A 17,628-nucleotide genomic window follows, 5' to 3' on the forward strand; every position below is an offset into this window, starting at 1 on the left:
AATCTCATCTAGTTCGAACTGTAAGGAATCGAACTCGTGTCAAGGGAGTGATTAATTTGAATAACTTAATTTTTTAAACACAAAAATAAATATTTTACTACATATAAATGTATAGACAAATAGATCTGGCGAATTTTGACAATACATTTGTCTTCGACATGGCCGGAGTTATCTCCCAAGCCCTACTCCGCCATTCCAAATTATGCAGTTCTCAGTCGATCAAATCAGCACCTTTAATAACTGTCCTATCTTTCCATCGCCACCGCTCATCTACTCCCCAATTCATTGAAATCGAACTCGACGATTTATCACTCTCCTCTTCTTCTTCTTCTTCTTCTTCTTCTTCTTCGTCAGACAATAATAGAGACTACGAGGTTTTGGCGGTGAAGAAGCTGGAGGACGTCGTCCGCAGGCTCCTCGTGCAGAAGTCCACACCCGATTGGCTCCCCTTCATCCCTGGCTCTTCCTTCTGGGTTCCGCCCCTTCTGCCGACGGGCTCAACCAAGATCGTTGATTTGTTTGACATTTTGGCCAATCCCTTGACCAAAGAGCAGTCCCTTTCTCTCACCACCTCTATCGGCTGGCCTTCCTCATCGTTCTTCATCAAAGGTGCGGTTAGCTGATTAACCTAATATGAAATGGAAATTTGAGTTTACGTGCATATATGTTTGTGTGTATATTCAGGTTCTATTATTATCCATCCTATATTACTATAGGGCACTTGGTTAGGTTTTCACACTTGGAGTTGGATTTAAGCTTTGTATATTACTTTTATGTGTGAAGTTATTGAACGTTCGTTCTCTGTCTTTTGACGTACCAATTTGGCAATTTATATTCTCAATGGAAATAGAAAGGTAGATTGCTAATAGCATCTTGAATGGAACATCCCTATGGATGCTGTGAAAATAAGACCATATCAAGCAATTTGCATTCATGGCGCCAGGATAACATGTTGGTCCTAGTCAGAGGCACAAGTACAGTAAGTAATTTTCTACTTTTGGCGAGAAAAGACCAATGAACAAGCTGTTTTTTTCTATCCCTTAATTGATGATTTCCGGTGTTTAAATAGAGAAAGTTACAACTGCTTTTCCTACATCTATGCTACTGGATAATTATCAATAAACAGAAATTACAATAAAAACGGAGGAGATAGTGGTCTTTGTTGCCCGCTTCCTTTGCTAGTAGTTGGTGGTTACTGCAGGTATTTGGGATTCCTTAGGGGAATCCTGCTGGATCTCCGGCTTGAAGTTGAGGGTTTATCATAACATCTGAAGCTAAATCTCTGCTTGAGTTTGATACTGGAGATAGTTCAAGAAATTAATAACTTTGTGTTTGGATGATGCTGATTTAATTCAGTAGAGTTAAAGTTGAATGGGGGCCGTTGAAATGTGAGTATTTCCGATCTTTTTTAACACAATATTGCTAAAATCCCGGAATGGGCAAACCCAGAAATAGAAGGGAAGTTTTATGGGAACAGGAAGATGTAAAAATAACAGCAAAAATAACAATGGAATTTTCATTCTAAACAGATATGTGAAAACTTGACAGTTAGATGAAGAAGAACTATAACAAACATTAGGAATCAAATATAATCTGGAAACTGGTTAGTTTAAAGTGCTTTTCTTTAGCCTGAGAATGTGGTGGTATGATAGATATTGTTCCAAATATTATGTCTGAGGTTCATGAACTTTAACTGGTATAAAAATACGTTCATTTGTAACTGCAGATAATTCATCCACCCAGCAGGTGGAGGTGGATAGTGCGGAAGTGCTGGCAGATTCAGAAAGCACAACTGAAACTCAAGATGAGGATGACAACTAAATCGTATATCTTGGTTTCAGTGTAAGTCTGTTTTAGTAACTAGTGAGTCACCATTGCTTCTTTTCATAACCTTGAAATTTGGCTCAAGTTATTTCCTTCAAGATAGACTTTTTATCTTAGGGAGTGACTTAGAGTTTTTGCCCATAGGATGGATAATAATATCATCTGCAGTGCTTACTCTCATGATTTTGATAATCTAGGTGCTCGTTTGATTTAAGCATACTTTCTGCTCAGGCTTATTGCTTCTTGTGTGTGAGTGAATGCTTGGGTAGGTTTTTCAGGCACAACTTTTCTTATCATGGCTTCTGATGCGTAGAATATTATTAAATATTATGCTTGAATACTTTCTCTTATTGGCTTAAGTTTTTAGAATAATTGACCACCAATTTAATAACTTCACATATTATCAGAGCTTGAGATTCTGAATTGAAATGATGGGAATCTGATTTGCCTGTTAAGTATTGATTTAAGTGTAGCCTAGAGCCTAAACGTAGGTCTGCCTGCTTGAATCAGTGTTTAATTTCATTTACACACGAAGTGAGTATTGAAATACAATATAGTAAGTAATAAATTTTGAAGTTTTAGATAATTGGTTGCTTTATTTTATCCTTCTACTCAATAATGGATGCCAAGCCACAATAAGAGCTAGGATAATTGATGGTATGAACTGCCATGTTGCAAAAATAAAAGCTTCAATCATGCAGATAGGCAGCTTTGTAGTATTTGATTGATCACAGTTCTATAAATTTCGTTTACCATATAAATTCCAAGGGAATTTGTCGGTGGAAAGTTTCTAACCGAAACTGACGTTTAATTCAAACTCTCCAAACTAACTTTGGATAAACATATATGTCAAGTTTCACCATCATTTTCTGTTAACTGATGATTGTTGGTATATACAGGCCTCGTCTCTATTAAGTGGTCGAGGAAAAGCAGGCAGAACAAAAGTATCTGAATCAGGTGTTGCACAGATGCAATACTGGTAGTTTTGACTGCAGGATCGGTTGCAGGATGCAGCTTAAGCAGTTGTTAAATAAGTTAAAGACTACCATTCTATTCTGCTTGGAAGTTGATCCTGATGTTATTCGGATCATGTAAATTTTCTTTGAACAATTACAAGTTGGATTTTTCCCTGATGATTCTTTTAAGACCTTTTGAGTTATGCTACTAGGAGTTGCATGATCATTAGATTATAATTTTTGAAAAATTTTATTTTTTGATTATCGATTATTTGGAAATAAAATTATTGATGGAAATTTAAAATTTCGAAGCTGATTTCAACTAGTTTAACATGATAATGACATTATGTTTAAAAATAAGTCAAAATGATTTTTTTTATTTTTTTCCAAATGAAAGTAAAAGAATTTAAACACAATATAAAAGCAAGAACATATTTTGTCACCCATATAAACAAAATTTGTATTTACATTAATTATATCATCCACGTTAGGATTAGAAGATTTGTGAGTAAATTTAATTATAAATCAATGCTTAATTAATTACCTATGAATGGTAATGCAAGAGTTGAAATATTTCTTAATATATGTTTTGCGTAATAGTAAATGAAATATAATTTTCGAATAATGAGGGTGAAACTTTATTTTATGATTTTTTTTTTTTAAATAGGGTGAAGAACAAAACACAGAGTTGGAATCATTAATTATTTTTGTATAGTTCCATATTCATATTTTTTGCTATAATAAAAAAAAATTAATAAATAATTATTTATTGTGTAAATTTAAAAATAATTGCTTTAAAATAACGTATTTAAATTATTCTTCATGTATTTTTTACTAAAATTATTTAAGTTTATTAATTTTCTGCCATAAAAATAAAACCCAAAGAAATGTTATTAAGCACGGGTAGAAATACAACAAAGTATTACATTGACAATAAATTAAAATATATATATATATATATTAAAAAGTGTAAAGAGATGAAAAAAAAAAAAATATATATATATATATATATATATAAAGTAATTTTTATATCACCTCTAATTCCAACGTGGCACGTCCCTATTGGCGTCAAACCGAGAACTCGACGTGGCACACAGAACCTCAGAACCTATCCGCATACATATGTGTATTTATGTATATGCACACACGTATATACGTATCTAGCATATGTGTATATATATATATTAAAGAAAAAAGAGGGAAAAGGAGAAAACAGGAACAAGAACTCGCCTGTCGGTCTGAGTACGAGGGAGAGAGGAGAAGACAACGAGCTTAAAAAACTTTGATCAATCTACAATGGCTGAACAACCCGAAAAGTCGTCTTCGTCTGCGTCAAAACACTCTTCGTTCCAGAGATCAGCAGAAGATACCGCCAAGCAACCACAGGTCTTATATCGACAATCGATTTAATTCCATCAAATGCAGTTTCTTTTAATTCTTATCCCCTTTCGATATACTCTTTCTTATGCTTAATTTGTTTATTGTTCACTTTGATTTTCTAAAAGTTTTAGCGCACATGTATATAAATGTAGATTTGAAATTTGCTCCTTGATTGTGCAATTAGGTTTTAGTTATAGATTGGAGTGCTGATGAGAAGGGGATGATTCAATTATTCAATATTGCATTATGAATGATGTGTAAATGTTCAGTTTTTCCTATTGGGGGATTATATATAGGCTGATGTTCTCTAGTTTTCTTCATGTTGGTGGGAAATTCTTCTTTAGTTTACAGCTTTGCCTGTTGTATTTGTGTGTGCATGACATTTTTACATTAATATTGAGGCCCTTATTTGAAAGGAAGTTTCATTTGGTTGACTCGAGGAGAAAGTGATGCTTGGAGCATTCATCAAGTTCAACACATTTTCAGTAAACTGTGGAGTTTCTAATGGATTTTTGTGCTAAAGGAATACTCCTTTTGTGAAATTTAGATCAGTTGGTTGGGAAATAATTTGTTTAACATTTTAAGACATACTTGATAGGCCAAATGATAAAGTATAGCAAAATAATGTGTTTAAGGATGCCTTAGTGATGCGTCAATTATAGATTTTAATCGATAAAAAAACTTCCAGTTAAGAGTTCTCATGTTAGGAAGATGCGCCTTTTTTTTTTTTTCTTTTGGACGTTTGTTCCATAATAGGATCACTAAGCACCTGGAGTTTATAGCTTTTGGAGATAAGACACAATTTGAATTAAGATAATGAACAAAGAGTAGAAGATGGGATTGTTGAATATCATAAGCTTTGGCAAAGGGCTCCTTAATGTTGGGATGTACAATGGTTGAGATTTTTTCATAGATCTGATTTCAATGTGTTTTTGACAAGGATCTTCTCTTTATGGCTCCTTATCACAGGTTCCAGGATTTTTCGGGTTTCCAGCTTCTGCAAATGGTGATTTTCAGATGCATCCAATCTTCTATCCCACACTTGTTCCTGGGTTAACTCCCTTGCAAAATCAGGAACAGGTGAATCGGGGTGCAGGCATTTATGCTGTCCCTGTTCTTCCTTTTATGGGGCACGTTACCGGACTTCCATCCAACAATCTTATCCCTCTTACCTACAATATACCCACGTAAGTAAATTCGGAATTTCAGTTCATATCGAGATGGGAACTTGGACTTATGACTATTGACTCATTGTGGTATCACTTAAATTTATGGATATTTTCCTATTAGTTGCTTTGGTATTCAATATTAATGAGATACCTAGTTAGTCTGAGTTATCAATTCAGAGGTTTCTAGATATGTGAAGCGAGTAGTTTTTGCCCACAACAAAAAACAAGCATAAATGGGTTGGGTTGTTAATGTAGAACGTAGCATACATTTAAGAGTTTACTACCTTTTGGGGCTTGGATTAAGTTGAGCAGTAAATATCTTCTCAAAAAAATTGAATAATCAACCACGGATGCTAGCGATGATGACATCTATAGCAGGCACCAAAATTTATCTTTCTAATGAACTCATTTATTGGAAATGCATTAGGACGTCATAACTTTATTTTCATGTTCTAACAACAGAAGAACAAATACCGAGGATGCAGCAGCAGGTGAGGAGAACAGGCAAGTGGGACAACAACAACAGCGTCAACAGCAACAACCTGTACCCCACAGACAAGTGGTCGTAAGAAGATTTCAAATTGCATTTCAACTTGATTTACTGCTTATCTTAAAGCTTGTGGCTGTGATATTTCTGTTCAATCAAGATGGATCAAGACAAAGGCTAGCCGTTCTTGTGCTATTCGCGTCAATCATCTATTTGTAAGTATCTGAATCTTATTAATTTGACTTTGAGACATTGTGCGCACCGAGTTGCTGCCTACTATCTTCAGATTCTTAAGATTAGCAAATAAGGTTTTATTTATGTATTTATTCCCATTTTCGTTTCTAGTTAGGATTATCTGAAAACATGGAATTATAGTTATCACCTCCATTCTAAATGCTTCTATTTATTTCCGTTGAATTTTACTCAAATTAATTCTTCTAATATAGTATTAGTGTATGTGGATTTCTGCAGATACCAAACTGGAGCTCTCACACCACTGATAAGGTGGCTTTCACAAGGGATGCAGAGAGCAGCTGCACCACCTCAGCCTCCAAGGCCTGCCTTCAGGGCTGATAATGTTCCTGATGCAGCAAGGCAAGGGAATGAAAATGCAGGTTTAGGAGGTACCTTCTATTTTCTCTGTGGAGGAAGAAAGCAAAGGTCCATATCTACAAAAAAATTGTTAAATAAGACTTTAGGGATAAAAGCATGATTCCTCTATCATATAAAAGTTTGATGCATACTTTCTTAACTTTTTGCTGTCAAAATGTTGCGAGACCATTCTGTCATGCCTGGTTTGGTAGCTTGCATGACAGGAATTTGTTTCACATTCTAAGTAGTAAAGCAAAATTTTATAGACTGCATCACAACGACTTGTGTTAATTTCATGGATGCTTGATCCTTAAAGTTTAAAACCAAAGACATTTTGCTGCAGTACCACTTATCATTCTGTCATGATGCATGTCGTTCTGACATGGAATAGGTCATCAGGGAATTATATATATTTATTTATATAATTGTGTATACATATGCAGTTTTAAAAGCAAGAGTAATGCGTATAGTTCACATGCAAATATTTGTTTGTGGTCAATGCTTTTGTGATAACTGTAGTTCTGCTAACCCTCCCTTCAGAGGCACAGGGAGGAGCAGAGAATGAGAATCAACCCGTGAACAATGGTAATCAGGCTGTTGAGAATGAAAATGGGGCACAACCCGAAGGAGGCAATCGTGGGAATCAATGGTGGGGAATTGTTAAGGAGATCCAAATTATTGTTTTTGGTTTCATAACTTCACTGCTCCCTGGCTTTCACAACATAGATTGAGATCATAGTAGCAAAATCCTGCCTGCAGGGCAACAACTTGAAAGATGGAAGAGTGGATTTAGATTTATTTTCATGTAGAAATAAATGTTCAAGAAAGGAGAAAAGAAGGAATGGATCGTATCAGCAAAAGGTTTTCAGTGGTATAATACATATATATATATATATATGTATGTATTACTGTATGCTGCAATTATAGAGTTTGAGTTAATTTAGGAGTTTTGAGTTTTGAGTATTCTTCAAACCTTGTCTTGTGAAGTTCTGTTGCTTTTGTATTTTTTTTTTTAAATTTACAACTCATTTATAGTTCAATTAGTGCTTCGTTCTGACACCTTATTAGCTGTAAAAGTGATTGTCGGCTAAAATTGTACAATAATAATCTTTTATGTTTGTATCATTTTAAGTAATTTAAATTAAGAACGAAAGCAATTCAAATATAATAATTATGATATAAATTTTTATCTACGAATATATTAGATGAATAAAATATGAAATTTGAATAATACAAAAATCTTATATGTACTTTCTTGACCTTTTTTTTTTTTTAAATAAAAAACACTAAATTATTTCTATTCAGAAGCAAGAAAAAATGAGTAACTTAAATTTGTTATGACATTTTAACCAGCAATTAGAAAATAAGAATTTAACTTGAGAATAAACATAATTAACTATAAATATTAGATTTTAAATAGTTTAATCTGACCATTTTTAAAAATGATTATTTTTGCAATTTATGTTGTAAAGTTGAGCTTATAACAACTCCGTCCTATAAATCTTGCAATCATTAATTGCAATAATTTTTTTTTTTTTTTTTTTTGGGAGCAATAAATTATTAAATAAAACAAAATAAAATGTGAAGAGTACAGATAATAAGCATGAGAATGTGTGTTCCATTTATGAGTTCTGTCTCCAAAAAACAGATACTTGTGGGACCTCTAACACTGAATTTTTCAAGGAAATGTATTCTGTCGCAAAAATAGTTTGTCGCTGTATCTAGATAGAACATAAAAAGTCACACAGCTTATACGAGAATGATGTGAATTGCGTGAAAATAAGATATTTTATAATCCTGAGGGTCTAAAGAATTTTATAAAATATTCTTGCTAAATTGCCCATCAACTAGTACTAGTTAACTACTATCAGGGGTGGTCAACTTACTCTTTCATTAATTCCCGTTTCCATGGGGATCTGTAGACAAATAGTATAAATACAATGTTGTGTAGTAATTAAATAATTAGACAAATGTTAGATAAATACTACCCGAAATACTAGGAAAAATGCCATCTCTTCGGCTTTAATTTATATCCCCATTTTGGGTGCTAAACATCATCTTGCCATCAGCTGGCATACAAAAGAATAAAGGAGTTCCTCAAAACATCATCAGGCGTTTAAGTTCAGAAATCTGTACTTTTTTAACATAAACTCCTATTTATACCATCTCATCAAAATTCGGCTGTTGAGAGGGATGGAAGGAAGAAAAGAAGCTGAAGAAACCATTTTTATTCTGTGCTAGAAAATAATAATAATTACAAAAATATATTTACAGGTATGTCAAATTAAGAAAATCTCACATCTCTGACAACAGATTGCTGATTTTCCGAAGCTCTTTGAGAGCTGTCATTGCTGTAACTTGTCCTTTGCCAACAAGGACATTCTTGGAGAAGTTTTCCCGTGAACCAACCTGACCCCGATCTTGCTGGAAAACAGACTCGATTACCTGAGAGGAACCGCGACAGTCAAAATTTAACTACAGCCTATATCCCAAAAAGAGCTTTCGGAAGAAAACGTCAGAGAAATAAATTCTCAGTTAGAAGGAAAAATTTTCAGGCATTTCCTGGTTATCTAACCCTAAGAAAGAGAGAATGCCAACATAAATCTGAGAATGGTCTACAGACAAAGACTAGTTAAAGAAAAAGCCAGGAACAAATATCCACAAATCTAAAGAAAATCCCCTATGAAACTGGCTGTCCAAGCATAGGCTTCCAGATACAGATTAAGTTTAGAACTATTGTCCATAACTAAAAAAAATCTAAAGAGGCACTTTTTAAGGAAGATTTGGAGTTTGGATTAAAATGAACATAAGAACTTTACCTGTATATGTTCAATCATGGACTGCCCTAGATTCCTCAAGGCCCCCATAACATTCTGGTCCAAATCTGCTTTGCTTCCAGAATATGAATTGCAGAGACCATCAGCAGTAAAAGGACCTGTATCACCCCTGCGACTTTCATCGGAGATTGATTTTGGAGCCTCAGGAATAACTTCTTTATCAGGAACCTCTTCACCAGCATTGTTCTTTCCAAACTTCCAAAACCACGGGAATCTGCCTGAGAGTGACTTCCTCTCCTTCATACCTGCCATTGCTTTACCTGTACTATCATTGTTGCATTGCAATTCTGGAGAAGTGTTGGCATCAGGATGGGACACCGGAAGAGGTGAATCCTGTGCATTTCTTTGAGAATGAATATCATTTTCATCAAAGGATACATTTGAAACAAAACTACTTTTCTCCGAGTCATTTTCAGCGTCACTAGTGCCTCTAGCAGGGCTGGTTGGATCTGAAAAAATTGATGAGTTTTCCTCACTGCCAGCATTTCCACTCAGAGAGCTCTCTTCAGTAGTGCAACTTAAGTCCTTATTAAGACCATTCTGTCCCTCCACTTCAACTTCCATAGAGATATCATCTTTTTGGCTTGGGACTTCATCACTATCTACATCTACATGATGATGACTATTTGGCTTAACCACGTCAGTGGACTCTACTCTCTCTGCATCTTCCTCAGATCCAAGTTGTCGAGACAAATCATCAAGCAAACTTCGCCTAATTGATGCCCTAGGTTCCTTCTTCCCATTCTTAAACTTGGCAGGAGATGGATCGGATTCAGCTCTAGATATTTTTAATCTTACTTTCTCAGACCAACCCTTTTTCTGGGTTGTGTTTGGTTTTCCTGCAATACCTTGCCTTTGTTCTTCTGCTTTGTGCAGAACTCTCCATTTTTCCTCCCAATAGCTGTCAGGTACAACAGTTAAAGGAGTTTTGGGAGAAACAGAATCATACGAAAGAGTATGACCTCTTGTTCCAACTGATTTACTACGGTTATAACTGACTCCACCATTAAATGAAGGAAATGCGGATGGCACAACGATATCCAATGCAAGAGTCTGCAAAGACTTGGCCTTCTTTATAAGTTTTCTCAAATCAATACTCTCTGGAAAATTTAGTAGTCTCTGGAGGCAAGAAGTTGCATTTTCAGTTGCAAGCAAGGAAGACCTCAAATAAAGTATCATTGAAACTGCCATGGCTGCAATAAATGCTCCCCTTGGAGAATTAAGGATCCCATCGCTGGCATTTGAACCATCTTTAACACCATTATCTAATTTAGTATTATCTGCCTCAAATATTTCATCCCACACTATCAAAAGGTTATCAAGTGAAAACTCACGCCCAAATAAAACCCGCAACCAACGAAGTGAAAAATACTGGGGTTCTACACCAAGCTCAACAAGATGACCATATAGAGATGAATCAACAAGAGAAAGCAGATGGTATAATGCAGCAGATGCTTCAAGAACAGGAGATAAGCCAGTTTCTGACCCACTTGCAGGTGAGTGAGCAAAGAACTCTGCCATAGCAACTGAACCATGGGCTCCATTCATTAAGGCATCAAACATACAATAGGCATCATGTTCCATAAATTTCTCAGATAAGACAATGCCCAGTTCACCTTCGGCCCCATATGCATCACTTAACAATACAATCATCTGTACCTCAGGATCGAGCTCATCGAGACTCTTAACTTTCTTCGAACTTCCTTGAGAACCAATCTCATCTTCCAAGGATTCCAAGAACTTTTTAAAATCAAAATTGTATGTAACATCATTTTCTTGAAATGATAAGCCATCAAACTTGTCAGTGAAGTGGTCTTCATAAGTTTTCCGCACTTCAGAAAGGTGCGTCACATCAACATGAAGAACATATAGCAAAGGAGCCAAAAGTTCATGCATTCCTACAATGATAACCAGAAATGCAGACACATCAGGAGATAGGAAACTAAAACATCAGAAAAAAAATTTCAAGAAAATTATTCATGCAAATGGATCTTGGAAGAATGTGAATTAGGTAGTTATTCAAATTTGAAATGTGAATTACATGTTAGAGAAATCAAGATCACCTAATCACAACCATAGAAACACCAGAGTCCCAATTAGAACCTCTTCAGAAGACTGGTATGCTCAAGCTAAAACTTGTAGTGACTACATTTTTTTAAGATTTCCAGTCTTCCTTCATTATAATAGAAAATCTTTCCCACATCTACTCCATCTAGAATGGACAAGTGCATAACAAGAATGTTTCAATCTCAGGTAACCTCATTCTTTTATCTTCTTTACCATGTACTCTCTTCATCTGCTGAAGACTGGGTGAAATTTTTTTTGTTTACAAGCACTTAAGAAAACAAAAAAATCATTGTTAAGAAATTGCACACGTGCAGGCCATTTCCTACAATATTAAGGGAGAGGACTAGATGGAGGAATATTCCTACCAGTCTACAAATACATACAACCACCTTTAATACGAGTAGCCCTTTTTAATATGTTACAAGGCACACAATCAAGAATGGGTACAAGGCTAGATAATCAAGTTCCACAAATTCTTGTCCCTTTAGATGCCTGAAAACCTTATCCTGTATATTCTGTTTAAGTACATAATGAGAACAATAGCTGTCTGCATGGTGCTCCAGTGAGACCCTCACTACATTCTGGTGTTAAATTGAACGATCAAGTTTATGTATATTCAACCAGTTAATGAAGAACTTCCTCTGTGTATTAGCTTTGAGCCATTAATACGAATTCAGAGAAGTTCTTCTCCTGCTAAAGAAAGGAAATCGGCTATTACATTTTGTAAGCTCATAAACATTTCAAAAAAGGTCAATAGAACAAAAACTTATCATTTCTCATTGTTAAAAAACTGTCATGATTAAGTTGGCAGTACCAGCTTTTCACTTTTCTAGCACTCCAGATGTACGGAGGCACCAACAGATGCAGAGTGGATAGACCATGGAGCAAAAGCCGAGTGCAAGGGGACTAACCCATAAATTATTCTAGTAAAATGAAAAGTCATATGATCAATAAACAACAGCATCATTGACACTAGAAAATTATTTACCTTGCCTGTAACCATACTCTGGATGTCTAAGGCACCACAACAACAATATGCGTCTCAGCATGCCTTGACAGCCAGGTGTCTGAAAATAACTTTCATGTTCTGGGTATAAGCGCGACAAATCTTGGTCAACTGTCTTTTCTAGTTCTGCATTTCGGAAAAAGCGACCCCAGGTGCTATCTGGAAGGAAAAATGACAATTTGTAACGTGTTAATGATACACTAGTCTGCAGTTATGGGAAGTCATAGGATATTAACAGCCAATCATTAAAAAAGTTGATTCCGTAGAGAATCTAGCAATAACACCACAATTAGAAGTTGCAATAATTAGAGCACTGAGAACAGTAGACATGAAGGAAAGAATTTGAAGTACTGACAGAAGTGGAATAGCAACTCACTTCCAGAAGGTCAAATAACAAACTGGAATCAATACAAAGTGATATACAAAGTTACCTGGGTTTTGTGACAGTGGATTATCTATTACGAGATCAGGAGAACTACTTCCATCCTTGGGCATATGTGGATCAATCAGGAGGCGCCTTCTCAAACCCGCATATCTAATAAAGCACAAACGTTAAACTGTTACTAACACATTCAGATTTGAGATTGCTATAATTACTCTAGCTGAACTGACTGATACAAGCTTCTCTCTGAAATCCATTATCACTCAAGATGACTACCGACTCGTTCTCAACAACTAATGAAGCAATTTCCCTTATTTATTTCTGTCTCTTTTTTCAAGTTCCTAATAGAAGCCCAAGTTCCACGAGGTTATACTTAGATGTATATGAGACCTAATTTGTTTGATCTAACATAAGTTAAACTCAGAAGCCAAACTAATACAACAAAACTTGCAGGTAAATTAGCAAAATCATCAATAAAAAACCTATTTAACATAAAATGATGGCGAAACACCGTTGCAGAAATCAGAACACCACTGCGAGGTGATCACAATGAAACCCGAAGTTGAATCTTCTATGCCCCAATTTTTATGGTAAAATCACACGAGAGAGCACATCATCCAAAACCAAAGCCGGTCAAGGACGAAGAAACTCCTGGCGCAACATTAGTTGACCAGAAATTTACATGTCTAAATATTAAAACCGATATAAATCAATGTACCTCCTTCGAGAATCAGCGGTGACTCTGCGGAGATCATCGATGGAAGACGAAGGAGAAGAGGGCAAAATCCCGAGATTCACACGCCACTGAACGCCTCTGAGGTTGGCGAAACGACGATTGCCTTCAACAGATCTCTCAGAAACGACACAAGTGGGTGTTTCCTGCATTGCCTGTTCAATTACACCAGGTTAAAACAATCCCCTACCGATTAACGACACCGACAGCTCAATCCCCGCAGTCGAAACCAGATAATCAACTCACTGTTAACGTCGAGTCCTCAACGCAAAACGAAACTTGCAGAAATCCCAACCGTAAACAGGTTCAAAAAGAAAAAAAAAAAAATTATAGAATAAACACGGAATTTCGCAGAAGTAGATAGAGAAAAAGAGAAACAGAAATTGGAAAGTTAATCGAAGGGAATGAGAAATGAAAAGAACAAGAAAATGGCCGGGTCTGAAACCCAGAAGAAGAACGATGAAGAGAAAGAAATAAAAGGAAGAGAAAAGTGAGACAGGGGAGAAGGGGATTATTTCATCGTAAGTAAATAAATAAATAAATAATAATAATATAATTATTAGATAATAAAAAGAAGAAAATAAATAAGTTTCTTCCTCCCTTTTGGTCTTTGTTTTTGGGAGGAAGAAAATAGGATGTTTGTTTGTTACTACTACTACTACTGAAGAGAGAGAGAGAGCAAAATTGAAGGTGAGTTGAACTGTCGTTTTATCATTTCTCTATTAATTTTATTTTAATTTTTTATATATTTTATTTATATAAATAAATACAACATATTCAAAAGAGAAAAAAAAAATTAAAACAAATTATTTTAAATAAATTTTATATTAATTAACAGTCCTTGACCAGCTAATTAAAGACTCAGATTTGACTTTCATTACTGTGCAAATTTTATATATTATGTTTTCTTAAAGAAAATTGCACAGTGAAAAAATTATAGTGAAGATAAATTTTTAATTAGTTATATTTAATTATTATATATATGAAGTAAAAAAAAATCTTGTTATTAAAAAAAATTAAAAAATAATAATAATAATAAGGAAATGGTAGCATCTTTTGTTGCCACTCATTTGCCAAATACAATGACCAAGAGAATCTCTCAACAAACTTTTGATTTAAGTTAACAGAAATTGTCTTCACTCACTTCTTCCTTGTAGCACAAATTTTGAGACAAATATGTATATATATGCTAATAAAAGTAATTTCTCTTATTTAATATTCCATCACTATTATATGTGTTCATTAAAAACATATACATATAAATATATATAACCTACTCTCACTAACTTAACCCAAAAAAAAAAAAAAAAAATTAGTCACCACAATTTTTTTAATTTATAAATATAATAAATTCGTTAAAACTTAATATAATTTAATTATTATTACAAAATTAATATATTAATAAAATAAATTTAATTTAATTCAACATAATCAACAGAATAAGATTAATATATTAATAAATTAAATTTTTAATTTTATTAAATTAAATATTATATATTAATTACTATCTATTTATAATATACTTATAAAATCATAATTTATATTATCTTCAATAAATATAACATTAAAACACATAAATAATATGTTGGTTGGATGGAGTTGTTAATTATGCTGCTGCACTTATTATTTACATTGAGTTTATTTTAAGTATATTCTACAATTATATATATATATATTTTTTTTATTTTTTTCCCTAAAAAATATTTATATTTTTGTAAATATTTTTAGATTTCAATACCAATGTATTAGATAAAAATAAAAATAGTATTTTAACACTCAAATTATTTTCTCTTGTACAAAATATTTAACTATTTAATTTAAAACTACTAAATAAGGCTAAATTTGGGGACTAACAGATTAAATTTTTTTTTTTCTTTTTCCTTTTAATTGGATATTTTGACTGGTGCTTTTATCTTTGAGAAAATAAAAAATTAAAATTGAGTTGTATACAAAAATAGTAAATAAATATTTAAAATTAGAAAAATTAAGGTAAAAAAAAAAATATTCCCAAGCATATCCATTTTCTGATGTGGCAGAGCCGTGTCTCTTTTCCCAAACTCATTGACTTCAATGCGGCGCGTTTGAAGGGTTCATCATGCCAAGGTCACCGTCCTTTTTTTTTTAGCTTATTTATTTATTTATTACCTCTAAATGATGATGATAATAATAATAATAATAATAAATTTAAAAGTAAATAAATGGATAATAATAACTATCTTATTAAAAATCAAATTTATTAGTTAAAAATTATTAAATAAAATTTTTACATTAAAAATTTAATAATTCTCTAACTATAATTAATTTTGAGACGTAAGTATAAGATTTTATTCAATATAATTATTTAATTAAATATTATAATTCGATTATTATTAATTTATAATATATTTATAAAATAATAAATTTTATTTTTAAAAAAAAATTAAAATTGTAATTTTAAATATAATATAAAAAATTTAATTATTAGATCATTGTATGTAGTATATAATTATTTCAAAATTTTTAACACAATTTCTAGGAAGAAGAAAAGAAAACCAAAGAAATAATATGTGGATTCCTATAAGACATTTTCAGTGGAGGCACATGAAAGCCACTGTCCTACGCTTGTGGGTATTAATTATTGATTTTTTGGATGCATGTGTGTGTGTGTGTGTGTACAGAGGAAAACACTATACATTATGGATGTGATACGATACATGTATACATATATATATATATATACATATATTGTGTACAAAATAATATGTATGTGTATGAAAAGTATATAAATATACATATCGTTACAGGTATATATATAATATTATTATTATTTCGTGGTAAGGAGAGGAGACATGAAGAGCCTATCCAAAATGATTCTATTTTTTTTTTTTCTTTTTTACTTGATTTACTTTTTAAATAATTCATATCAACATCATCCTCTCTCTCACATACGTGCTATTTCCAATCATTAATTTTTTTTATTAAATTTTTTAAATTTATTATTCACTTTTTGATCTTTCCTTTGTTTCCATTCATACTCTTGCCTCAAGTATTCTCACACGGTTCTTCATTTAAAAATTATAATATATATAGATCTATAAGATAAACATATCCGCCATCCATATATAATAAACTATATATTAAATAAATTGATTACGAAAAACATCTCGAAGTTTTCCAACTCTTGCAGGAAAGTGTCCAGAGTTCTCTTTTTTTTTACTTGTTATCGCTTATCCACTTTCTCTGGTTTATTTTATTATTGTTTAATTTATATTTGAGTTAGTCTTATCAGCAATCTTAGATTTCTTTTTAATCCTTCTAGTTTGTTGTGTATTTTTTTTTATTATCATATATCGATTTGTAGTTTTATTAAATTCATTTTTCCTATGTCTAGTTTCAACTTGCCTACATCTCAACTTTTTCTCGTCTATAATTTTTGTTTGTTGGTCCCTACCAAATGTCATCACCTTAAATTTTAAAATTAATTATACATCAAGCTAGCCAACTTGCATGTATATATTTAAAAATAGATATGAAGTTTAGTATTTGTTCATACTAAATGGTCGTGTGTCTTAATTGAAAAAATTTTCTTCTTGTACTATCATTTTTCTTTGAATAATATTCTAAATTACTCAGTATATCTAGAAAACTCACTAATTAGTAGAAGTTATAAGACTTAGGCCCAATCTATACCTTTTTAATTTTGTTCATCAAGTTTTTAAGAATATAGTTATGATAAAAGTAGTGTGGTTTGATAGGGTTAAGCCACTCATCTTAAAAGTTTATTCTCCTACCATAGTTCTTGATTCTTTAGATTTTACTACTAGGCTTTTATGGGTCTAGGTAAAAATATTACCCCAGGTCATGATGATAAACCAAAAAACTACAACAAATTGGTAAGTTACCTGGTGTAATCAATAATGTTGAACTTACTAGAACAACAAGTAGTTGATCATATTATTTATATATTCAAATTATTTTTAATTTTTCTAAACAACTATTATTAGATCTCTTTCTAACATTTATTTTGTATGTGAATTTTTGTATGACTTTTGTTATATATATAGTTTAGCCTATCATATCTCTCTCACCTATTCTGTAACGATCCCGGAAATTAAAAGAAAATGTATATATTTATTCTAAGTACGGAAGCGAAATAAAATAGATTATGATTAACATCCCTTATACAATAATCAAAATGTATTAAAAATATGAAAGAA

The 17,628-nt window shown here is 32.7% G+C and overlaps 3 protein-coding genes across 6 annotated transcripts; 2 read left to right on the forward strand and 1 right to left on the reverse strand.

Annotated features, from left to right (window-relative positions):
* Positions 1-117: 117 nt before the first annotated feature.
* LOC110825696 (uncharacterized) lies at positions 118-2,957 on the forward strand. 2 transcript variants are annotated; one of them, XR_015813082.1, is made up of 4 exons: positions 118-609; positions 1,202-1,388; positions 1,727-1,842; positions 2,724-2,957. XR_015813082.1 is itself a non-coding variant. In XM_022056178.2 (3 exons), exons 1-2 carry the CDS (start codon positions 159-161, stop codon positions 1,819-1,821), a joined length of 546 nt encoding a protein of 181 aa, XP_021911870.1. In that variant the 5' UTR covers positions 121-158; the 3' UTR covers positions 1,822-1,842; positions 2,724-2,957. The 2 variants fall into 2 exon arrangements, 1 of the variants encoding a protein (XP_021911870.1); XM_022056178.2 differs by lacking the exon at positions 1,202-1,388 and having other exon boundaries at positions 121-609.
* Positions 2,958-3,963: 1,006 nt separating this feature from the next.
* On the forward strand, positions 3,964-7,532 carry LOC110825697 (uncharacterized). 2 transcript variants are annotated; one of them, XM_022056180.2, is made up of 5 exons: positions 3,964-4,166; positions 5,130-5,347; positions 5,792-6,031; positions 6,288-6,476; positions 6,948-7,154. In XM_022056180.2, the coding sequence occupies exons 1-5, from the start codon at positions 4,077-4,079 to the stop codon at positions 6,970-6,972; spliced, it is 762 nt and encodes a 253-aa protein (XP_021911872.1). In that variant the 5' UTR covers positions 3,964-4,076; the 3' UTR covers positions 6,973-7,154. The 2 variants fall into 2 exon arrangements, with proteins under 2 accessions (XP_021911872.1, XP_021911871.1); XM_022056179.2 differs by having other exon boundaries at positions 3,965-4,166; positions 6,288-6,439; positions 6,948-7,532.
* Positions 7,533-8,401: 869 nt separating this feature from the next.
* Positions 8,402-14,035, reverse strand: LOC110825695 (uncharacterized). 2 transcript variants are annotated; one of them, XM_022056177.2, is made up of 6 exons: positions 13,679-14,035; positions 13,418-13,587; positions 12,749-12,852; positions 12,300-12,476; positions 9,227-11,142; positions 8,402-8,852 (listed from the first exon to the last, which is right to left on the reverse strand). In XM_022056177.2, the coding sequence occupies exons 2-6, from the start codon at positions 13,582-13,584 to the stop codon at positions 8,703-8,705; spliced, it is 2,514 nt and encodes an 837-aa protein (XP_021911869.2). In that variant the 5' UTR covers positions 13,585-13,587; positions 13,679-14,035; the 3' UTR covers positions 8,402-8,702. The 2 variants fall into 2 exon arrangements, with proteins under 2 accessions (XP_021911869.2, XP_088063206.1); XM_088207080.1 differs by lacking the exons at positions 12,300-12,476; positions 12,749-12,852; positions 13,418-13,587; positions 13,679-14,035 and adding an exon at positions 12,126-12,286.
* Between the last annotated feature and the right edge of the window lie 3,593 nt (positions 14,036-17,628).

Source organism: Carica papaya, chromosome 7 (genome assembly GCF_054855325.1).
Source record: "Carica papaya isolate Zhongbai chromosome 7, ASM5485532v1, whole genome shotgun sequence".
In the NCBI taxonomy this organism is placed as follows: domain Eukaryota; kingdom Viridiplantae; phylum Streptophyta; class Magnoliopsida; order Brassicales; family Caricaceae; genus Carica; species Carica papaya.